The sequence below is a fragment of the Marmota marmota genome, unplaced genomic scaffold (genome assembly GCF_001458135.2).
Source record: "Marmota marmota marmota unplaced genomic scaffold, marMar, whole genome shotgun sequence".
Classification (NCBI taxonomy): domain Eukaryota; kingdom Metazoa; phylum Chordata; class Mammalia; order Rodentia; family Sciuridae; genus Marmota; species Marmota marmota.
This window is the reverse complement of record NW_026000026.1, coordinates 41,839,435-41,865,022: the sequence shown is the minus strand read 5'-3', so window position 1 is coordinate 41,865,022 and position 25,588 is coordinate 41,839,435. Positions and strand designations below refer to the sequence as shown.

At 42.0% G+C, this 25,588-nt stretch overlaps 1 protein-coding gene across 1 annotated transcript in view; it reads right to left on the bottom strand.

Moving 5' to 3' along the window:
• Window positions 1–25,588, bottom strand: part of Pcsk2 (proprotein convertase subtilisin/kexin type 2) — a 273,006-nt gene that overhangs the window by 88,826 nt on the left and 158,592 nt on the right. Inside the window, exon 5 of the mRNA XM_015476507.2 lies at window positions 16,794–16,831. Within this exon, the coding sequence (XP_015331993.1) occupies window positions 16,794–16,831 (38 nt within the window). The remainder of the gene's footprint in view (window positions 1–16,793; window positions 16,832–25,588) is intronic.

Below are 25,588 nucleotides of genomic sequence, written 5' to 3'. Positions count from 1 at the left end.
ATCTTTTCTACTTTTTTCTTTGTAAGGACCTTTCTGGCTGTTTTTGGGGGGAATGCTGGGGAAGGGTAAGAGTAAAGCATGAAGGTTTTGTGGGGTCCAGGAAGCCATGTTGTCTTGGTCCAGGATGCTGATGGTGGGAACAGAGAAGCAGATATGTGCTAGTCCTGAGCTAGCAGACTCCCTGGTTGAGGAGAAAGAGGAGGCAGAAGGAGACAAGGATGGTGTAAGTGTTTAGGAAATTGTGTCCTTGACAGTGGCATTTGTTGAGATGGGGAAACTGGAGGGGGTCAGGTTGAATGAAGTCAGTGTGAGAGATGGCAAAGTACACATTTTTTCTCACTGGCTCTGTGAGCTAGGGCAAGTCATTCACCTCTCTGATCTTTAGTTTCTTATCTGTGGGAGGTAGATAAGAAAGTGCCCACTTCATTGGTTTGATATGCAGATTAAATCTGATAATGCATATAGAACACAAACCTAGGAGCTCACTAAACAACCAACACTGGATTCCAATAGTCGTGCTGTTCAGAAGAAGTCTATGGAGATAAAAGGGATCAGGCAGCAGGGGCCAAAATATCAACACCAAAGCAGGAAGAAGAGGCAGGAGACCAAACAGGGGTCTCACACTCTGTTAAGCACAATCAATTGTCTTGGATTTGTGAGCGAACACAAGTAAGCAACAAATCAAACCACCCCAACAAAACTGTTTTGTAGCATAGGAGAATTGTGACGACTTGAGAGTGATTAATTAAGGTGTTTATGAACCTTGGCTATGATTTTAAGCACAGAGAATACATTATTTGTTTGAAGGTGCTTGGTAAGAATCCCAATAAGGTAGTGACTGTATCAAATGACTCAGTGTCGATCTGGTCATCACACAGGCACCTACACACGGACTGTCTCCTTCTCATTAAGTCTTTTGGAACACTGTTGTATTAGTCAGATTTTCGTCACTGTGACCAAAATACCTGACATAAAACAACTTAAAGGGAAAAAAAGTTTATATTTTGGTTGATAGTTTCAGAGGTTCCAGTTCATGGCCAGCTGGCTCCATTGCTCTTGGCCCGAGGTGAAGCAGGACATCATGGGGGAAGGGATGGTGGAGGAAAGCTACTTACCTCATGGCAGCTAGTAGGCAGAGAGAGGGAGAAAGAGAAGCTTGGGACAAGAAATGGTCCCCATGGGGACTACTTCACCCAACCTCAGCTTCACCTGCCGACAGTTTCCATCTCCTCCCCGTAGCAGGTTCAAATTATTAATCCATCAAATAGATTAATACACTGAAGAGTTTAGAGTCCTTATGAGCCAAGCCCTTCCCCAAAGTTCTACCTCTGGACATTACTGCATTGGGGACCAAGCCTTAAACACGTGAGATTTTGGGGACATTTCAGATCCAAGCCATAACAATTCTCTGCAAGTTAGAGAGAGGATATGTGTGTGAATGTTTGTGGGGTGTGGTGCAGAAGAGAAGAGAGGGTGGCCTAGTATCTGAACCAGAGTAGTTTCAATACCTTTAACCTTCTGGAGAGTCCAATTTATAATTATCCATAGACCAAGAAAGACCCAGTGTTCATTTCAGCAATATGAATAATCATTCTACCCCTTTGATTCTGAAGATAGTCAGAATCCTTTTGGGGAAAAAAAAATCACCCTCGTTTTATAGACGGGGAAACTTCTTCTCAGCTCAAACAATGTGTTTTGTTTTCCTCCAGGTGATTCAACGGGAGTCCTTGAACTAATGCACTCTGAAGAGCTTAGATTTACACTAAACCCCTTATTTAAAAAATTGGCAGCGTTGGAGCTATAAAACATAGACTTCTCTTTCCATAGCTTAATGAAAACATCTCCCACACACTGTAATGCATCTTATTCTTCTGCCTAGCACAGCACTCATTGTGGAGAGGTTCTGTGCGTGCCACCCTGAAAGTGAAGGCCTTGCCATCGTACCCGGTATGATGTTAAGGAACGTTGCCAAGAGCCCAGCCTTGGCTTCCTGTTCTTGGCTTCAGGTTTTAATTATCGGTTAGTAATTAAGGGTCCTTTCTTTGTGAAAAATAATTTCCCGTAGGTTGGGAGCCAGCAGGGTTACCATGGTGGAGACGCTAATCTCATTTCTACGTCAGAGATTCTCTCGGCTTTGGCCAGGTAGAATGGAAAATTTTGCTTTGTCCAAACTCCAGACTGCTCAAATGTAACAAGGTCAGGATTCTCAGGAGCCACCCCTCAATGAAGGCTTGCAGGCAAGTGATTTATTAAGGATGTGCTCTGGGCAAAAACCAATAAAGGAGTCTCTAGGCAGGACAGAGTAGGGGAGGAAGCCACGCCAAGCTGCCAAGCTGTCATTTCAGGCAAAGTCCTGCAGGGGACGCTGGAGGGTTATTTACCCCTCTGTGTTTTCTCAGCCTGAGAGGATTGAGTCATAGGTTATAGGTCATAGGTCATAGGTTAACAACGGCCCAGTGGGGATGTGAACTCCCAGATGTATCAGGTCTCCATATACAGGGACCAAGGAGGTTCCAGTAGTCCCAGGGCAAGGGGAATTTGCTGGGTGGGTGCTGGCAGTTGAAGCCAAAAGTAGGCCTAAGGGGAAGGGGCACAGAAAAATGTTACAGAGTAGGCATTACCAGCTCTCAAAGGTGGCCTTTGGAGGGGGTTGTAGGTGACAGAGAAGGGATTTGGAAGACTTGGCAGGGGAAGGATGTACTGAGCAGGGTCAGGAAGTGTGAAGCTTCTACAGAAGGACCTGCAGGTGGTTCTCTGCTGGGGCCACGTTTCATGTGGACATTTGGAAACATCTGGATCTATGCCTCAGTTGTGAGGGTATCACCTGCAACCAAGTTCTGGGACCAGCTCTGCTAGCCTGCTGTGTGACCTCTGACAATCCACTGCTCTCCTGGGCTTCAGGCTTCTCCTCTGTGGAGTGAAGGACTGGGCCAGAACACCTCTAAAACCCCTTGAGTTGTTATGGCCTTGATTTCAGCACAGGCCCATCTTTGTACTCAGAGCATCTGTTTCAACTGTAAAACTCAGGGGAGTTGGAAGGAGATTAAGCCACTGGCAATGTCCTCAAAACTACACCCTTGACATTTGAATCTTTAGTTCCTCCAGGTGGAGAGAAAACACCATTTTCGAATGAAGATGGCCTATCTTCATTTTCTGTTGCTGCTGTAATAAGCTATTATAAGCTTAAGAAGGGTTCAACACGAATTTATTATCTTTATAGTTTTGTAGACCAGAAGTCCGATATGGGACTTTATAGAGACTTTAGGAGAAAATCTGTCTCCTTGCTAATTCAGGTTGTGGTAGAATTTAGTTCCTGATGGGACTGAAGTCCCTGTGTCCTTGCTGGCTGTCAGCTGAGGGCCATTCCCAGTTTCCGGGAGACGGCCTACATCCTTGGCTGGTGCCCCTCTTCCTCCATCTTCCGATCAGCAATATGAATTGAATCCTTCTCATGCTTTGAATTTCTTTTGCCCCTTCTTCTAACTTGATACTGCTTTCTGAAGCAGTCTGCTTTCCTCTCTCACTTTTTAAAAAATATTTTATTTTTTAGTTGTAAGTGGACGTGATATCTTCATTTTATTTTTATGTGGTACTGAGGATCAAACCCAGTGCCTCACATGTACTAGGCGAGTTAGCTAGGGCTGAGATTTCATCTAAGGTTCACAGTTCTTTTCAAGTTCACTGATCGTTGACAGAATTCAGTGGCTTGAGTGTGAGATTGATGCTTCTAGAGGGCTATCATTTCTCTTACTTCGATCTCTGAACCACAACCCCAACCCTCCTCTCTCACTTTTGAAGAAAGTGTGATTGCATTTGACCCATCTGGAGAATCTTCCTATCCTGAGTCAATTTTAAGGTCACTGGCAAAGTTCCTTTACATAGGTCATGTAAACTAATGCAGTCTCAGATTTCAGGGATTAGGACATGGATATCTTTGGGGTCCATGTCCTAATCCCTGTCAGCTTGGCCATTCTGCCATCCTGTCTTCCCTCCTACTCTTGGTTTCAATAGGTGTCTTCTCCTCAATCCTTGAGAATAAACCTGTCTCTTGATTTCATTCATTCATTCAACAAACAGTCATTGCACAATCTGTTGTATTTCAACTCATGTGCTAAACATTGAGGATATGGAGAATAATAAGGCCGGGGCATGTCCTCAGTCAAGAGGACAGAGAGGCAAGGCACAGGTGGGGCACATGTAGGTATCTGCCAGACCCCCTCTCTTGGCTAGCACACCCAGATAGCAGCTCTGGGAATGCCGGCTGCTAGAACCTCATAGCTCTCTCCTTCTCTTGGACATCATCTTTGGACAAACGAGAGTCGCCAATCCTGGGAGGTTACACACGAGCACTTCTGCAAGGGCAGCTGAAGTTAGCCACTGACTGACACAGGGATTCAAAAGCCTGCTTCCCTTCTTTAGAAAGAATCTGCTTTGTAACGTGACTCGTGCCCTGAAGTCCCCTGTGGGATGAAACCTGGGCTTGGCTCCAACCGAACCCACACCCATGTCCTCACGTCCTGCCTCTCTTCCTTCCTTCTTCCGGAGAGTTCTCACCCAGTAAAACCACTGTTTTAAGAATTCTCATCTCCGTCTGCTTCCAGGAGATCCATCCTTGATAATTATTATTAATAATAAGCAATCTAATTTCTTTCACAAAAATTCTCACTCTATCTCTGGTATGTTTGTGTGTGTGTGTGTGTGTGTGTACACCTACTTGAATTTTATAAAAATGAGGGAGCACAAATGTCATGCCTTCTATGGGTCTGTGAGCCTGTGCCCAAGCAGAATATATTTATAAGGTGAACTTCAGGACTAAAGCAGAATTCTTCGAACAGGCAATGGGTTAAGTGCTTGTGTTCATCTGTATCTGGGACCCGGCTTAGAGTTGAATTAAGTAGCAAACCACAGGAAGGCTATTGCTTGTGAACTTTGGCATTCATTTTACTAAAAGGAAAGTGGGAAGAAAATATAAAAACTTAGAATAACACACTAATTGATCTTTTAATTTCATTTTCATAATTTGTTCTGTGAGTTTTTTATGAGTCCTTGAGGCAGGAGGAGGGTGAAGCATGAACATTGGGGTCTGGACGCTTTCAAACTTCAAAACTGTGAACTATATAAACTTTTCTTCTTTATAATGTTAATTCATCACCAACTCTTTGCTGCAGCTATAATGAAAAATGCTGCCCCTAGTGAGATGACATCATTTTTACTTTTTTGTTTCTCCTTATTTCCTAAATATACTTCCTTAAAGCCACAGGTCTTGGTGTCTAAGGTGAGCTTGCTCAGAAGTATTAGTTGCCCTGGGTATTTCATTGTAGTAACGTGAATCTGATTCAAACAGTCGGTATTATTGTTAAGACATTTTACAGATGAGGAAATTGAGGCACAGGGAAGTTAATTTGCTCTGGTTCACATAGTCAGGAATAGTTGGGATGAGGTTTGAATTTAGGGGGCCTGGCCCTTAACTCTCACACTTAATTTTCTGACCTGTTTTTAGAGCAGAATTTTTTATTTTTGAAGGAGCCCTCTATGGTAATAAGTAAGAAGTACACATATTTTTTTAGATAAAAGCAAGCATATAGAAAAAACCATAAAAACAGAAGATTGGTCTATTTTGTTTAATTCAGAGAAAAAGCAAGTTGCTCAGTTTAGGTTCAAATGTCTACTGTATCTAAGAAGGTGATATTTATTTCTTATAGCAAATCACCCCAAACTTAGTGTTTTTTTTTTTTTTTTTAAAAAAAACCCACACATTTGTTTCCTCAGAGTTTCTAGACACAGGTTAACTGGATTCTTTGCTCAGGATCCCATCTGGCTAAAATCAAGCTGTTAGCTAGGGCTGAGATTTCATCTAAGGTTCACAGTTCTTTTCAAGTTCACTGGTCATTGTCAGAATTCAGTGACTTGAGTGTGAGATTGATGCTCCTAGAAGGCTATCATTTCTCTTACTTCACTTCTTTTGGCAAAATAACTCTGGATATAATGTTCAAGTTGGCCCTCTTCACATCATGGCAGGGTCTCTTTAAAGCCAACAGGTGAGTCTCTACTGCTTAAAGTCTTTGGGACTTCTTCCTTCTCTGACTTGCAGATTCTTTTTCAAAGCACTCACCTAATTAGTTCAGGCCCACCAAGAAGAATCTCTTTGATAGCTTAAATGCAACTGACTAGGAACCGTTATTTTATTTGAAACAACCCTTTTAACTTTTCCATATAATGCCACCTAGTCATGGTAGTGACATCACACCGCATTTACAGGTCCTGCCCACACACCGGTGGGGGAATTATACAGGGTTTACATCAGGAGGTGGGAATTTTGGGGGCCCTTTCAGAACTCTGCCTATCAGAGACTTTATCTTGAGGGAAAAATGATTGAGACTTTTAAAAGTGAAGAATGGGACCTAGTTGAAATGAAGGCTGTCAACTTATGATCCATCTACACAATGGCAAATGCATGTCTTAGATTAGAAGACTCCACACCTCAGGGTTGATTTTCTGTAATTGAGGCCTGGACATTGCTTCTTGGTCTTTGTTACCACTTCAAAAAGTTGAACAAAGATGATGAGCCAGACCTTTGGACTCCGTCACATCCGTGTTTGTCCTGGCAATGACCACACTTGGACTGGACACTACCGGATACACCCTCTTGATCTCCATTGTTTGGTAACAAGACATGGGCAACCCTTAGAGATGGCCACTGCTTTGCTGCGGATTGGTCCCATTGTCTTTCTGGATGGGTCACATGGGTTCAGGAATCTGGGCAGGCTCACCTTAGACACCAAGACCTGTGGTTTTAAGGAAGTATATTTAGGAAATAAGGAGAAAGAAAAAAGTAAAAATGATGTCATCTCACTAGAGGCAGCATTTTTCATTACAGCTGCACCAAGGAGTTGGGGGTGAATTAATAATTTGTAAGGTCTGTCTCAAGCCAGGTTTGGTCATCTCATGGTTTTTGGTTCTCTGAGGTAGAAACCCAAAGAGAAAAAAAATCAGTGAAATGTTTTGTGTTTTGGAAATTCAGTGACTGCACTGCATGTGAGGGAGCAGGAAGAAACAATGGCAGTGGAGGAAAATGATCATTAAATCTTTTTATATTTTCATCAATGACTTTCTTATGGCTTATCATGTAAGTATTGCTACACTTTCCCCAAACAGGTGTATTTGATTTTAAGCTGAACAGAATCCTAAGTTTTATTTTTATTTTTTAGTTGTTAATGGACCTTTATTTTATTTATTTATATGCGGTGCTGAGAATCGAACCCAGTGCCTCACTTATGCATGCAAGCGCTCTACCACTGAGCCGCCACCCAGCCCCAATCCTAATAGTTTTAATAGCAGCCTTCTTTCTTTCCTTCCTTCCATCCAACCCTCCAACCAGAATTTAGTTATTTATGTATTTTTTTAAATTTCTTTTTCTTTTTGAGGCATGAGGACTCCAGTTAATTTTCTCATAAGCAAAATAATTGAACGACATTACCCTGGTTTTAAAATCACAAGAGACGAGAATCTGTCAAAAGACCTGTAGAGAATCTGGGGTAAGGAAATGATTTTTGTAGGTTGCTTTTAGTCTTGGTCTTTTGCTAGAAGCAAATCTCCTGATGAAAATCCAAACACCTACTTGTGCAGTATCATATTGATCAATCTTCTTGATAAATTCCTTTGCTTTATCCACCAAGAAAACAAATTCATCTCTAATGTGACAAGTTACTAGTAGTTCGTTTTTTCTTTATTTTGGGGGTAAGCTTTTTTTTTTTTTAATTTTCATTTTCTTAAGTGAGTTTTTTTCCTGTTTTTTTAAAATTTTTTAAATACATGAACTAGTAGTTCTTTAAATGCATTTAAATATCTTTCCTTTTCTAATTTTTAGGGCTGGTTTTCTTGTTCATTTTGTTGCATTCTCGAGTGGACAGTGTTTTATTTCCAAGATAGTACTGAGCACTTTATACCATAATTATATATGTACATGTGAACTCCCTGAGTTCAGGCACTGAATTTTTCATGTTTTACAATACTGGCCCCTCATACTGCATCTTTTGCACTGTAGGCAAACACTATGGGTTCCTTAAGTGTTGACAGGTTCAATTGTTTCAATTGCAATCGAACAATTTGGAAAAATCGATTGATCAGATTTTTTTTTCTGTTTTTAACTATAGCTGTAACTCTAGGTCCAAACAAGGAACATCATTTCATCAAACAAGCTTTTATTTTTTCCTGCTTTTATGTCAAAGTATGTCCCTGTAAAAATGGACTGGGTTGAATCAGGTGATAGTCAATAGTCTATCAAAATAATTTTAGGAAGTTCTTATCCTCAGTATCCCAGTCTGGCTTCCTGGTGATAAAGTGTACTATTTTCTAGTTAACATTCACAAGTGCAATGAAAAAGGTCACCCTTTCTCTTCAATAAGATACAAAGGTTATTTAAGCCCCAATTTCATATGCAATATTAATGTGCTTATTTAAATATTAATAGGTCTAAAAGCCTGGAGCAACATATGTGATCAATACTTCATGGCATTTGAGTCATCCAGGGCTGAGAACTGTGCCCATCTCCAGCATTACCCTTTTATCATGGCGGCCACCTGCCACCTGGAGCTCCAGTCTGCGCACTGCTGCTGAGCGAAGAGCACTTCCTTAGGGGTCAGTGCTGGCAGCCCTTCGGAGCTCTCCACAGGCTCCCTCTTCAGAGACAGTCACCTGTCAGGACCCATCAAATGAATGCAAGAGTGAAAGTCCTTAGGGGTAGGCTTACTTTTTTTTCTTTTTTCTTTTACAACCACTTCTATTGGCAAAATAACAGGCCTGGAGTGTTAATAATGTCACAGATTTTTAACATCCAAAGAGTTGAATTTTTCCACTACTATCTGGGAACCTAATGATATTTCCACAGTTCGAGATATTATAGAAAAATATGTATATGCGAATCACCTGCTTTAAGAATCATATTCTCTCCTATATTCATGGGACCTCCGTTAGGGTTCCTGGTCCTCTATGTATTTCATTAGTGTTATGCCCAGGAAATCATACCTTCTGGTATTTAAGCGTCACAAAGGAGGACAAAAGCTCCAACCCTGGTGACAAGGAGAGGGTCTGCTTTTTGCAAGAGGGTCTCCATCTTTTAGCTTAGAAATGGATCACCCTCTGGGAAGCTCCAAGATCCTGTGCTGAGAAGCTGCCCAGATTAATGTGCTCTTTCTTGAAAATTTCCATAAATTCTTGATTTCAGCAAATGTGGAAGATTACATTGACTCCAGCTGCACATCCTTCCCTAGACCTACAGTTTCTGCCATGAGGTTTTGTAAAACTTCCCTAGAAAGGGGTGAAGTACGTTTCTTAACTATTGACAGTGGATTGAGCCTTATGATTTGTTTAGGGTAACAGAATACATAATCCTCCATCAGTGGTTTTACTTCCATGTTTTCTGTTACCCAGAATCAACTGCACTCCAAAAACATTCAATAGAAAAATTCTAGAAATATACAATTCATGAATTATGTACTACTGTGAGTAGTATGATGGAAATTGGCACCGTTCTGCTTCATTCCATCCAGGACGGGAATCACCCATGTGTCCAATGTATCCACACTATATATGCTACCTGCCTATTAGTCACTTATTAGCCATCTATGTTATCTTATTAACTGTCACAATGTTACAGTGCTTGTGTTTAAGCAACTCTTACATAGTAACCTAATGCTGCATCCACACTGGCTGTATCATTCATCTCATTCCATCTCACCACGTAGGCATTATGTCACCTCATATCATCACAAGTAGAGTGAGTACAGTACCATATTTTAAGAGAGTGGTCACATTGTGACTTTTATTATAGAATTTTTTTTATAATTGTTGTATTTCATTATTAATTATTGTTGTTAAACTCTTACTGTGCCTAATTTAAAGATTAAACTTTATTGTAGGTATGCATATATAGGAAAAAAATCATAGTGTACAGTCATGAGGAAGTGTCAGTGTGCCAGTTCAGAGCCTAGGCCTTAAGTGACCTTGTGCATTATTGCTCCATGTCCTTTACATCTCTGTCATCACCATTAGAAGACCATGCCCACTGGACCCAACAGGACCGTGAAAGATGTGTGAAGAGCTGCCCTAGCATCCACAGCCTGAACACTGCCACCCAAGTTGGCTTACAGAACCACAGTAAGGATTTATTTAGGGCCCAGAGATGCCCAACTGAGCCCTGCAAATACTCTCCCCTCTGTTTTCCCACAAATATCCTTTTATTCCAAAATCCATGACAGAAAAGGAGACATGGATTAGGAATTTCTGTTTCTTTGGGGGCATCCTTCCTTATCATATCCCTGGCCATGAGCAATGGGTCTTCTTTCTCCCTTTATCTTCTCGTTGCTTAGATGCTATTTCCCAAGGCCTTTGAGATTTATCCTGTTATCCTCCACTCCGGTCTTAACTTTCCTATCCTCACAATATTATACTGAGTTTGATTTATCTGTCTTTAAAAAATTCTTTTGATAATCTGAGCTCAGTAGGATTTACACTGAGCAATTGCACTGGTTTCTTGAGGGATGCTTCTGCTGCTTCTCCATGAAGATAACCTGAAATTCTGCAGAGTTATAATCTCAGCCCTTAAGAGAAGGAAACCAATGTTTATTGAGCAGCTATTAAATGCTAGGCCTGATATACGTTATCTCAAAATAACTGCCAATACCATCAAACCTGACCAGACTTTTATTTTGCCCATTTTATAAATGAGAAAATGAAAATTCAAAGAGGCAGACAAGGAAATTGTTCATCTCTTGAGCCTAAAGTTGCACAACTAGGAGGTAAGGATTCGGAAGTCACTGTTGGGTTTGACTCAGTTTCCACGGTCACACTGTCAGAACCCCACCCTTGCTTGATGGCCAATTTCCAAATATCAGCCAATGCAGCCCTTTGAACTTTCTCTGTCTGCTGCACACTCTTCTGCTTGATTATAGGTTAGGCCAGAAGAGCCAGAAATTAATCTCTCTTTCCTCCCACTTCAAGTCTGCTCTGTGGAAGTTTCAAACAGTGATTGACAGGAATTGGTGGGTAACTGAGGCAGACTGGCTCTGTCTATACCACTTATAGAATTCTTAGTGAAATTAAGCACCGATGGCCCTCAGTGGCAATCTGCTTGACAACAAGACTTCCTTGTCTGCCCTCTTCTTTGTTATCACTTCCCTCTCCCTTTCTTGGGCTTCCTGGGATCTCCTCCCAAATGAGGTACAGTTGTCCCCAGCTATCCATGTGGGATTGCTTCCAGAACACCTAAATTCTCCAAAATACCCCAATCCACAGAAGCTCAAGTCCCTATATAAAATGGCATAGTAGTTGCATATAACCTAGACATATCCTCCCATGTACTTTAACTCTAAATTACTTACAACACCTAATACAATGTAAATACTACATATGTAATTGTTATACTGTATTATTTATTAATAATGACAAAAAATGTCTGTAGATGTTCAATAGAAACCCAGGGATTCTGAGAGCTGACTCTACTTGCCTTCAAATTCCCATCTCTTGATCCTCCCCTCTGAAAAACCCCAATACAATGAAGACTCTCCTTGGGTTTTATAGATCCACCAGCCATAGCAAAGCAGGGCTTTGAAACAAAGCTGGATATGCTCTGCCTCACCACTCCCATGCTGTGAAAGCTGCCTTTCAGCCCCACTCCACATGTTCTTGAAGAAGTGCCTTCTTCAAGAGACTCAGCAGAACCCCTCGGCTTGGACCAGTTTTCCTGAATACAAGCCTGCAATCATCACTGGACAGGGAGCCACCGACTCAAGAGATGAACAATTTCCTTGTCTGCCTTCCCCTCACCTGTAAGACATGTCTCACACACTTGTGTCCTTACTGACCTGCAGTGTCCTCTGGAACACAGCCTACATCTTATTGATCTCTCTTCCTCTAAGCCTTGCATACGGCGGGCTCAACATAGTGATGTACTGAGCTACAGAAACTATACGTACTCTTGGCATAGAGAAGATGGGTAAAGGAGACTCTGATTTTGACTTGGTCTAAAATAGTCTCTTGGGCAAGATTCATTTCATATTACTATTGGAGTGGAAAAAGGAGAATTTTAATTATTTGGAATGGTGAACATTTACCAGCGAGACTGGATCCCTCAGATCAAATTCAATCACAGAGCAATAGGGTCATAATACAAGTGGCGGTTATTATCCTCTCGTAACACTCAACAGGCTTAATGTGGATTTGTTGAATTAAATTAACACTAACGACTTACATTCATATATTGATTTGCAGTTTTCAAAGTATTTTAATTCTCAGTTTAATGGAAAGAACACTGAACTACCAGCACACTGATCCTCTCTTTTAATATACAGAGTAACAAGCATTTGAAAATAATTCTGCTTTGGGAAATATTGTGCCTGGTTTGATTATGAAGAAATTTTCCTGAAGAGCCTTGGGTAGAATTTTCATTTCTTATTGCAAAAAGAAGTAACAAGAAGGCGTTTCCTTTTTCCCAGCAGAAAACATTTCTGCTTATTATCACCTTTAAGAGATGGCCCAAGTGATCCCTCTGGGGCAGAGGTTGCTGTGTCCCCCTTTGCAAGAGGAAGTAGTAGGTGCTGTGTTATGCCCTCAACCAATGGCTGATGGAGTTGGTGTGCAAAACCCTGAGCTCCTCCAGCCATCCCATGCCAGATGGAATCACTCTGGCACACATACTCTACACTGTCTCCCAGATTTCCCTGGTGGGTTTAAGTTTTCGCTGCCCACAGTGATAACTTGTCTGATGAAGCGTTGTTTATGGAGTATCTTCCTTTCTCTCTTTCCCCACTTCTCTACCTCTGTTCCCTAGGATCTCTTCCAAATTAACTACTTCTACTCAAACCCTCATCTCAGGGTCTGCTTCCGGGGAAACCCAAACAATGACTTCCCCAAAGTACCTTTCCCTAGAAGGGCACCAGGCTAGCTCATCACATCCAAGCCATTAAGCCACTTAACAAGGTGTGACGCCGCCTGTGAATTCTTCGCTCACACAATTTTCGAGCCCATCATCGTCTGCTGGTTTCATTGCTCTCCTGGGCAGGTTTGCTCCACTGCTGTTCTCGTTCTGTTAATGTTAGTGTAAAATTTTTAATTAAAAATAAAGAAGATAAATGTGGTTAGTTGCTTCAATCACAACTCTGTACGGGGCACGAGAGACACCGTGACTGGTGAAAGCCACTCAGTTTGGTCTCTCTGCTGAGGAATTAAGAATGAGGTATTTGGATATTCGGCTTTATCACTGGTACCAAGGAGACAGAAATGTTCACAGCCATGTGTGCTGCCTAGACACGCTTCCTGTTTGAGGAATGTTGAAAGTTCAGACCTGCTACGGATGGAAATTTTCCAGATGCATATATTTATGCAGAAATCACATTGTCTATTCAATTATGGGATATCATGTAGATTAAGGTTGGTATAGACATTGTCTCCTCAACAACATCTTCAACATCTCTTCAACAACCCAGCCAATGCCCATCAACCTTCCTGTTGAACATTTCCAGAGAATTCCTTCCATTTGCTTATAAACCTTAACCACTAGACAGTTCTTGCTTTAACTGAATCAACATCTCCCTTTTGCAGTTGACCACCCATTGGTGGCCATTTTTCTTGGGAGAAATGACTGAACAAGTTGGATGCCTCATTCCACAGGAGAATCTAAAATATTTAAAACATATATAACATGTCTCTTAAGTTTTTTTCCCCCCAGAATAAACTTTTCTAGTTTCTTTGGCTCTCCTTAACAGAATATGGAGTCCCTCTTCCATGCCTCTGTCATGCTCCCTCAGAGAGTGAGATGCCCATTGGAAACTCCCTAGTTGTCCAATAATTGGGGATCAAAATGCTTAAGTAATTATGGCGTGACATAGTATTATGTAGCCCTAAAAGTCATGTTTTCACAAATATTAATAGTATAAGAATGTTCAAGACATATCAAATAGATGGGATAACACTATATATGCAATAAGAGTCCAATTTCATTAAAATATACATATAGGAATGATTGTTTTTTAACTAGAAAGATTGCTTTTAGAAAAGAAATGGAAAAAAAGAGGTAGCACTCAAGAATCCATAGAGTTCTCCAGGTATGTTTCTGAGATTTTGTTTCCCTTCCCAATTTCTGATGTGGGTTTTGATAGATGAATCATACTGTCTACTACCAGAGCACATATAGCTTATCAGGACCCGTAAATTAGTATCCCTTTTTCAACTGGAGTTGGGAGCAGGCTGCCAAGAAATGCCTGGGCTGGGGTGCAGAGGAGATGGTGTGGAGGTCAGTCACAGTGGTCTTGGCCTTCATGGGACTGGACTGAATGTGCAGTAGGGAGGTTATGCACCATCAGCTTTTCAGCCTTATGGCTAGCCACACAGCCTTGGGTCCTCCAGAGCAATGCTGGTTTGGGAAAGCGAGTGGAACCCTAGATAGCTGGTCTGGGAGATGCTGAAGCCTGGAGATGGAGAGAATCTTGGGAAATACCAATGTTTCTGAGAGCGAAGGGCAGCACTCCCGGGCTGGACTGTCTGGCCCTGCAGGTCAGTATCCCTGCCCTCTCTCTGTGAGATGGCATATCAGAGCCTTGGAAAAAGTGAAACATACGCATTTGTCAAACCTCCTTCAGACATCTCTAGAGCCCTGCAGTCGTGGGGAATGCAGAGAAAGGAGGGAGGAATTGAAAGTTCAGCCAAGATTAGGAGGAGGCAAAGAAGGATGGCACTGAGGCAATTTCTTTAAGAAAGTGAGCAAACAGACTATCAGCTGTACTCCATGCTCCTTGTGTTATAGCAGTGGGGCAGGGAGCCATGTGGAGGTGGAGGGGGGGAAGGTGCTATCCACAGGACCACTGGGGCAGACTCTGCCACTCACAGCCAGCTTATTATCATCTTTTCTAAAGGAGTAGAATATAGTTTTGGTTTAACTTCTGCCATTCCTCTCCAGGACCATATTGGCTGAACTGTGCCAACTGATTTCACGTTTAACTTAATTTTAAAAAAGATGCTATTATTAAGAATTAAAAATAACAGTAAATGTTGGTGAGGATGTGGGGAAAAAGGCACACTCATACATTGCTGGTGGGACTGCAAATTGGTGCAAGCACTGTGGAAAGCAGTATGGAGAGTCCTCAGAAAAGTTGGAATGCAAACACCATTTGACCCAGCTATCACACTCCTCAGTCTATACCCAAAGGACTTAAAATCAGCATACTATAGCCATGTGGCCACATCAATGTTTATAGCAGGTCATTTCATAATAGCTAAGCAATGGAACCAACCTAGGTGCCCTTCAAAAGATGAATGAATGGATAAAGAAAATGTTATATAGGGCTGGGGTTGTGCTTCAGTGGTAGAATGCTTGCCTGGCATGTGTGAGACACTGGGTTATATTCTTAGCATCATGTATAAATACATTAATTAAATAAACATCCAAAGAAAATGTGGTATATATACACAATGAAATATTACTCAGCCATAAAGAAGAATGAAATTATGAAATTTGTCAGTAAATGGATGGAACTGGAGACTATCATGCTAAATGAAATAAGCCAATCTCAAAAAACCAAAGGCTGAATGTTCCTTCTGATATGCAGATGAGAAAACACAATAAGGTGTGTGTGTGTTGGGGGGAAATAGAAGTTCATTGGTTTAGACATAGGGAAATAAAGGGAAGAGAGTGCGGATGGGATTAGGAAAGAGAGTAGAATGAATCGGACATTACTTTTCTATGTTCATATATGAATACATGACCAGTGAAACTCCACATCATGTACAACCACAAGAATGGTATCCTGATTAGAATAAGTTATACTCCATGTATGTATAATATATCAAAATACACTCTACTGTCATGTATATCTAAAAAGAACAACGACAACAACAACAAAAGATGCTGTGCTCAATTTGGATGCTTCCAGATTTATAAAGACATGCAGTCAATACAAACACACTATTGCCCTGTTCCTGAAGCCCAGAGCACCAAACACATGAAAAGCCCCATTTTTTTTTTTTTTTTGCGATGTAGATGCACACACCTTCTAGGGCAAAAGACCCAGAATGTTGACCTCCCAAACACTTTTCCTTTTTAACCATCCTTTCTCGTTCTTAAGCCCATTCATGTGGTTCTCTGTTAACAGTTCTCGGGATGCTCAATGCCGTGGGGAACATTATGGGTGTGAAGTGATCATGAGCAATACAAAGAATCAAAGAAAGATTAGCATTCTCGCTTCCATGAAGTGGTGGCTGTAATGTGAGTTGCTGCAGTTTTTGGCATTTTGCCTTCATTTCTGTCCAGCAAGCACCCAGATGGCTCGTTTCCACCTTCAATCCAGTGTTGTCAGCCAGAGTTGATTCAAGCCTTGCCAACTCTCTCTCTTCTGCCACCCTCCCTGTACCTATTTTGTTGGCATTCTGTTCTGTCAAACTGCAGGTTTCTTTCTTTTTTCCTCACATAGCCACTGTGTTTGCCTGCTGCCGGTCCCCACGTCTTGTTGTTTGCCTTTGGCTTGAGCTGTGGCTCTAACAAGATGAGCTATTCTAGTGTGTGTGTGTGTGTGTGTGTGTGTGTGTGCACGCGCACGTATGCATGCATGTTAGAGTATGTGTGTTTCTGTGTGCATGCATGCATGCATGTCTGAGTGCATGTGTGCATGTTCCTGTGTGTGTGTGCATGCATGTGTTCATTCGTGCAAGCTCCTGTGCATGCGCATCCATGTGTTCCTAATAACCAGAGGTACCAGAACACTTAAAAGCACACATTTCCCCCACCAAAGTCAGGTTGTACTCACATAGTTGGAGGCCAGGTCTGGGTGGAGGTAGTCAATTCCTGCAAAAAGAACAACACAGAAACCAAAGGTTAATACCTGCTATGTATCCTCAGAAGAGCTGCTCAAGCCAGTGTCCTCCTTTGGGGCTGGCACCAGGAGACTTGCCATATCCGGTGGTGGAGTGAGCACCCGTCCCAAGCCCCCAGTCTTGCCTTTTCCATCTGGGTGAAGGCAGGCTGCACTGCTCAGTGGAGAGGCAGCTCTTCTCAGACACACTTCAGAGGAGTGAAGCCAATTAGAGCTTGGGGCCCAAGGATAACACTTCTGAATAAATGTCAGGACTAAGGGGCTTAGTGACTGTGAGATGGATGGCTCACCAAAGCAGTGATCTAAAAGAGATCTGTAGAAATCCTGACATTTCTAAAGCACAAACTGGCATTTCTCCTGAAATGCGACTGTCCCTGGGGAGGAAAAGTAATGATTATTTAACAGGGCACGGACAGCAATGGATTAGGAGAGCATACTCGGGCATGGAAATAAGAAGAGGAACGTGGCTCAGGGAGAAAAGCCATTAGGAAAGGGCAAATGATTTCCAGCGAGGTGTTCCCGGCTGGGACCTAATGCCTGTCTCTACAGAATGTGGCTTTTCAGGAAGCTGAAGGCTTCAATTCTCTCAGCAGGAGTCTTGCACTTTCTCTTGAATATGGGCCTGTCTTCTTGCCCACAAGTCATTCCAAGGCTAGAATTATGTCTATGAGCACTGCTGAGTTCCATCGGACTGCTAGACCTTAGACATCACCGTAGAACACCAAGGACAATTGAAATGCTCGTATTTGTGTCTGCAGAGTCATGCAATCTTTGCAGCAGTCACACTGCATCCAGCTTTCTGGGAAACTGGATAGGTTCCAGAGACTACCAAGAATAATGGTTGCTAGTGTAGGTACTTGGAGCCCAGGACTAGAGTTGGACTCCCAACCACTTGGATACGGGAAGCAAAAATTTAGGCAAGTTGCTTGATCTCTCTGTGTTCGTTTCCTTTTTAACAATTGGAGGTGAGAACAGGTAGGGGTTAAAAAAACTAATGCATGGGGCGTGCTTAGCCCAGCAGCTGGTGCATTTAATAACTATAGTGGGATGCAATATTTATAAGCTGCAAGTAGCATTAAGTGCCTTCCATGGTTGGCATTTTCTTTGCATGCATACTAAGACGGTGCTGCCATTATAGCTTTGCCCTGCAAAACAATTTGAACTGGGATGTGAATTTCTAAAAGGAATTTCGGTTTGTTTTCTTCTGGTTTATACAAATAATTTCTGGACTGGGAGCCACTGAGTATAGCCGGTCACTTCCCACCCATGCTCAGGGTACTCTCTCTTTCTACTCACCTCCCAAACTTTGCAGAAGCAAAGACTAATATTTTTAAAAGTTGTCAACCCTTGTTCTGAACCTGAGTTCAAAGATAGCCAATTAAGGCTGGGGATGAGCTTAAGCTTTCAGGCCAATAGTTCAAGTTCCATTCAAGGATCAGACACTGTGATACTGATGTGGCTTTGGCTAAGTGACACCATCTTTTTCTCTGGGTCTTGCTTTTCTCATCTTTGAAATGGGGCCATTATTTACCTTGCAAAGCCTGTTCTTGGGATTAGAGACAACTCATTGGAATTTTTAGATTGTGTTAAACAGTATATTATCATTCTGTCATTCACAACAGTAGAGTAATGTAGTCTTGGTTTTTACAATGTTGTGTTGAAATTAGAGCATACATATTTGTTGAAATTGGTTAATATTGTTGAGAAGAAATTTTTGTAACATAGATAAGCTAAAAGAAGGCATCCTCCCCCTCCACACACATTTTTTTTTTTTCTAACTGGAAGTTAGTTTTCAAAACTCCATGTCCTGATACTGGAATTTGTTTAAGAGAAAAATACTCTGAGCACTAGAAATCTCTTCTCTATGAAAGGAAAACATTGAATCATGGAGTCAATTTGAGACCAGAAAAAAATTAGGATTAAAACAAGATAAATTTAGCCTCATTAAAATCATGAATACTTAATTAGGTTAAGGGGAAGGCTAAGGTTGAGTTAGAATGGATACTTTGGTCTGAGAAAGAAAATATTTTTGATAGAACTGCAGATGATAGATATGATTCAGAAAAAATAATAGTGCACTAAGGAATGAAAATAATAATTTGATAGTTAGATAGTATTTTAATATTTGATTATCTTTTGAGGTGGAATATACCAAACACAATTCTTGATGACCTTATTTATTTTTTAATTCTTACATTAGTAATGTATCCTTATTTTTTAATGCTTTTGTTTGTTTTTCCATGATGAATTCCAGGTATGATTTGGTCCTCCCAAAACAGACAATTTAAACATAGAAACCAAGAAGTGTGCCTACCAATGGCTGCACTTTGATCCTATTGCTTGCACTTTAAAGAAGGGAGACAGACTCGTGATCAGCCAGTCATAATGAATGCGGCTCACAAATGAACAATATTTGGTTATATTCTTGTTCATAAACCCTTAGTATCCTGCTAGCAATTTCAATCTTTTCAGAAAGTCTAATCCACAACAGTCCAAATTCTCAGGAAGCTCTAACAGGTTTAGAGACCTAAGGGAACTTTCAAGGGCTCCATGAGCACATAGTCTTACTTAGCATGCCAGTAGTTGAGTTGAGATGTGTAGCATCCTAGGACCCTGGTCCTGAGCTTGGTTCCTTCCACTCTCCCAGTGGAGCTACCATCTGTACTCCCTACACCCCACTTAATTAAATGTCCACAAGAAGCAGGCTCAAGGAACATACTGCATTTTCCAAAGATGCCTGCACAGTATCTCCTATCCCGTCTGTCTTCTACAATGCGACAGTGTCACACTTCTCATGGAGATGTGGTTCCTCTGCCTCCTCTTCAGTCTGGGTGGGCCTGTAACTGTTTCAGTCAGTAGATGTAGTGAAACACCGAGGCTAGGTCAGAAAAGTCCAGGAATCTTCTGCCTGTTCCCTTTGGATACTTACTCTGGGGGAAACCAGAGGCCATGTAAGAAACCCACAGGTAATATAGTGAATTTACGTAATTTTATGTTATTTCAGGTTGAACTTTTTCATATAAGAAGCAGGGCTTAGTCCTCCTTGACACAGTTTCCAGTTCCCGACTGTTCCCAATTCCTTAGTGCAGCTAATCCAGATATATGCTTTATGCAGCTGCCTCCTGGTGCCCACCTTCCTATGGGACCACTAGACACAACCTATTCGACTTGCCTCACTGCTTGCCATACCCTATGTGGGCTGAGTGGATATGCTGTAGTTACCATGAGACTCTTAGGCACTCATGCTTTCCTGCTCTTCACCCATAAACTAGAGTGCCCTTGAGGAACTCTCCCAGGAAGGTTCTACCCCACACAAAGACTTTGGTTCATGGACCCCTTGCTTGTTCTAACATCCCACTTGCTGGTAGACTGTTCATGTCCCCACCCTGCCCCTTGTCTCTCGCTCTGAGGCATGCTGCTCTCTTTTTTCTGAACCTGTGAGTAATAAACAGCATCGGTTATTTCATGTTTTCTTTTTGAATCACCTCCTCTAGGTCTCATCTGACCAATACACCTGACCCTAACTTCTTTCTCAGTTAGGGCTGTCCCTGAGAGTGACTGTCTCAATGGGAATAAACTGGACATCGTTCACACAAGGCAGAGCATCTGTTAGTATGAACAGGTTTCCTGAGAGAGGGACACTTGATCACAGGTTGGACGCTTAGGCACTAGGCCCCTCACTAGGATAAAAGAAGTATCCTGCAAAAGGCACTGCTTTGGTTTGCATACTTGTGTCCCTCCAAAATTCATGTGGAAACTTAAACCGCAATGCAGTAGTATTAAGAGGTAGAATCTTTTGGTGCTTAGGACGTGAGGGACTGTGTCATGGGTATGATTAGTGCTCTTACAAAAGAGATGAGAGGAAGTAGCTTAATTTCTTTTGCACTTCCATCTCTTTCACCATGTGAGGGTGCAGCAAGGAAGTATCATCTATAAGGAAAGGGGCCTTCGCCAGACACTAATGGCACCTTGATCTTGAATTTCTTAGCTTCTAGAATTATAAGAAATAAATTTATGTTTTTTTTTCTATAAACTACTCAATCTAAGGTGTTTTGTTATAGCAGCAGGAATCAACTGAGACAGAAATTGATATCAAGAAGTGAAGTGTTTCCAGGCATGGTGGCACACACCTGTAATCCCAGTGGCTCTGGAGGCTGAGGCAGGAGGATCATGAGTTCAAAGCCAGCCTCAGCAAAAGCGAGGCACTAAGCAGTTCAGTGAGACTCTGTCTCTAAATAAAGTAGAAAATAGGGCTGGGGATGTGGCTCAGTGGTTGAGTGCCCCGGGTTCAATCCTTGTCCCTCTGCCCCACAAAAGAAGTGGATTGTTACCATATCAAATATCTAGAAATGTGGAAGCAGCTTTGGAAGTATGTGATAGATAAAGGCAGGAAGAGTTTGGAAGTGATGCTATCAAAAACTTGTATTTCCATGAGTAGTGTCAGTGATCCTGGTGAGGGCATGAAAAAGAAGAACTATGGAGAGAGCCCAAATCTTCTTAGTCTCTCTAAGTAGCTGTGAAGAGATCATTGGTAGAAAAATGGACAGTAAGGACAATTCTTTTTTTTTTTTAAAGGGAAATTTTAAATATTTATTTATTTAGTTAGTTTTCGGCGGGCACAACATCATTGTTTGTATGTGGTGCTGAGGATCGAACCCGGGCCACACGCATGCCAGGCGAGCGCGCTACCGCTTGAGCCACATCCCCAGCCCCAGTAAGGACAATTCTGATGAGATCTCTGATGAAAATGGGTATAAGGTATTGGAAACTGGAGGAAAGGCTGCCCTTGTTACAAAGTGGCAAAGAACTTGGCTGAACTATGTCCTTGTCCTAGTGCTTTAAGGAAGTTGGAACTTAAGAGTAATGAACTAGGATATTCTGCAGAAGACATCACTAAGCAAAGTATTGAGGGTGTGACATGACTTCTGATTGCTTATAGTAAAATGTGAGGTCAGGGAAATGAATTCAGGATGGAATTTATAATTCAAAGGGAATCAGGGACTTCTCCATCTGGCCAGATTGTAAAGACTGAGAAAGTGGATTCAGGAGAAAACATGAAGAGTATGGCCAAGTCGACCTTAGATAGGGAGATCAGTGATATTCATCCAGACGGTGAGAGAATGACCTTGAAGGTGTTTCTGAGCTCTTCTGGCTGCCCTACCCATCACGGGACCAGAATTCCAGGACTTTGAAGGCATAATGGCTCCCAAGGGGGGCCTAGGTACCTCAGGGCTCACTGCCCAGGGAGGCACAAACTCTGCTCCATGTATTCAGGCACAATGCTCCATGACTGCTGTGAACCAAGAAGACCAAGGTGGGCTCAGGCACCCCTCAGAAGGCACAGCCTATAAACCTTGGTGTATCCATGAGTGCCAACTCTTGTAGTAGGCAGAGTGTCAGAGCTATGGTGGCAGGGACACCTCCACCTAGATTTCAAAGGATGCCTCAGAAAGCACTGGGGACTCAGGCAGATCACTGACCATGTTTTGGGGCAATAGTAGGGAACTCCCACTAGCAGAGCTGTGGACATGTGACTACCCCCTACGATTGCAGAGCCATAAAGCCACCCATACATGCGATTCCAGCTTGGGAGAACCACAGGCAAGATCCTGACCCATGGGAGCAGCTGTGTGGGCTGTGCCCAGCAAAGTCATGGGGTCAGGGTCATGTGGTGCTGTGGGGTCCCAACCCTCTTTCCAGTGTGTCCAAGGGGTAGGGCATGGGGTGAAAGATCATTATCAAGCCTGAAGATTTATTGGCTGCTTCTTCGGATTTTGCACATACTTGGGACCTGTTATCCAGGAGTTTTTCTTTCTTACTTCTCCCTTTAGGAAGGCAATGTCCATCCTGTGCCTGACTCACCACTGTATTGTGAAAGCACATAACTTGTTGGATCACAGGTTCAAAACAGAGAGGAATTTGCCTCTTGATGAATTATCCCTGGGATTTTACCCACATCTGACTTGGATGAGAGACTGGGCTTTAAACTTTTAGGTTCGTACTAGGACAGTTTAAGTGTTTTGGAGCTACTGGGATGGAATGAATGTCTTACTATGTTAGATAGGCAAGAGTTTGGGGGGCTATGTGTGGAGCACTGTGAGTTGAGTGTTTGTGCTCATGGAACCACCATTTGACCCGGCTATCCCACTCCTTGGTCTATACCCAAAGGACTTAAAAACAGCATACTTCAGGGACACAGCCACATCAATGTTTTAAGCAGCACAATTCACAATAGCTAAACCATGGAACCAACTTAGATGCCCTTCAATAGATGAATGGATAAAAGAAACTGTGGTATATATACACAAGGGAATATAGCATTAAAAATAATAAAATTATGACATTTGGAGGTAAATGGATGGAGTTGGAGAATATCATGCTAAGTAAGCCAATCCCCCCCAAATCAAAGGCTGAATGTTTTCTCAGATAAGTGGATGCTGATCCATAATGGGGGTGGTGGTGGGGGAGCATGGGAGAAATGGAGGAACTTTGGATAGATCCAAAGGGAGGGGAAGGGAGGGGGCATGGGGGTAGGAAAGATGGTGGAATGAGATTGGTGTCATTACCCTAGGTACATGTATGAAGACATGAATGCCATGACTCTACTTTGTGTACAACCAGAGACGTGAAAAATTGTGCTCCATATGTGTACTATGAGTCAAAATGCATTATGCTGTCGTGAATAACAAATTAGAACAAATAAATAAATTAATTAAAAAACATTCATGTTGAAACTTATGCACTAGTATTAGGAGGTGAGACATTTAGAAGGTGATTAAATCATAAGGACTCTCTCTCTCTCTCTCTCTCTCTCTGCCCTCATAAATGGGTTTAATGCCCTTCTAAAAGGGCTGGAAGGAGAAAGTTTATTCCTTTTTTTGCTCCTCTGCCACGTGAGGACACACTGTTCATCTATTCTGGAGGATGTGACAAGGAACCATCATGGAGGCAGAGAATGAGCCCTCACCAGACACTAAAACTGCTGGTGCCTCAATCTTTGACTTCCTTTCCAGCCTCCAGAACCGTGAGACATAAATTTCTATTGTTTACAAATTGCCCAATCTAAGGTATTTTGTTAAGCAGCAGGAACAGACTGAGACAGGCACATTGTGAACATCTACAACCAATCCCCCTGGAATCCTATTGATGTGAGCTAGAATTTATAACCATTCTTGTGAAAGAGCGCTTGAGACCAAATTAGAGGAAAATATAACGTGTTGGCACTCTATTTGACAGTCTTGGCAGGGCATCAACCGTCAGCTGTGGGAGCACGCCATATTGAATGTCCAGCTCCGTTGAGCCTTCAAATGACTGCAGCCCAGCTAACACTGACCTTAACTGCAGGAGAGATACTAAGTGAAAAATGTCCCAGCCAGGCTTTTCTCAAATTCCCGTGCCACAAAATCATGAGCAAAAAATAAGTAGTTATTTTAAGCTGTGGAGTGTTGGAGTCATTTGTTATGCGGCAACAGTCACTGGAACAGCCACCTTACTTGACCTTCCTATTGCTTTCTTATACATTGCAGAGTTCTAAATATCTTGAATATTAAGACTTAAGACTCTCTGTTCCTTAAGCTTTAATGTTGATGAACATGGATTCACCAAGTCTCACCCTGAAGGCGGAACAAATAGGTGGGTTTTTAGTACAAAATATGTCCTAGAATATTAGTTGTGAGACTTTGGGAAATTTCTTGCCCTCATTTCTTCATCTGCAAAATGAGGATAATAATAATAATATTAACCTTAGAGACTAGAATAAGGGTAGCTGGGTTCCAAAATACTAAGCAGTATCTAGCACCTACTGGGCACTCAGCAATTGTTAGTTGTTTTATTGTTACTTCAGCTTGAAGCTCCCTCTGACCCTGCTTCATTGGCTTTCTATCTTACTTCCTTTGCTTCATTTGATATTGGCTAAAGGCCTAATCCCTGTCTTCCCTGACTGTCTTTGATCTCAAGAGCCAATCACCTGCCCCAAATTGTGCCTAGTCTGGGTGAATTTTGTTTATACCTGTGTTTCAAAATGGTCATATCCCATTTTCTAGGCCAAGCTCCCAACACTAAACAGTCCAATTGCAATAACAGGGATGAAGCTGTAATGATTAAACAGGATCCTGGCTGACATTTTCATGCTGGGAACGTCCTAGCAGACCCTTAAGAAATGCTTTCTGCCCCTTTGGGCAATAGCTAATTAAGCATCACCCTCTCAGTGATGTATAGCACGTGGAAAGGACATTGCATTGCACCTAGGCAAAGGTAGAAGACATTTTATGAGCATTAATGAAATCACTAGATCTGACAAGAGGGGGTGATGACTGAGTTTGAGGTTGGCAATCAGAGAGAGGTAGATGGCTATCAAAACTGGCCTGTCACAATTCATAATAGTCAAATTATGGAACCAATCTAGGTAACTGTCAATGGATGAATGGATAAAGAAAATGTGGTATATACATACACAATGGAATTTTATTCAGCCATAAAGAAGAATGAAATTATGTCCTTTGCAGGAAAATAGATGGAACTGGAGAGCATTATGTTAAGGAAAATAAGCCAGATTCAGAAAAGTCAAGGGCCATATGTTTTCTCTCACATGTGAGAGTTAAAGAGGAAAAAAAAAAGGAAAAAAAAAGGAGGGGGAGAAATCTCATGAAAATTGAAGGGAGATCATAGGGTAGAAGAAAGGAACCAAGGAGGAGAGGAGAGGTACAGGGGAAGGACATTGACCAAGTTAT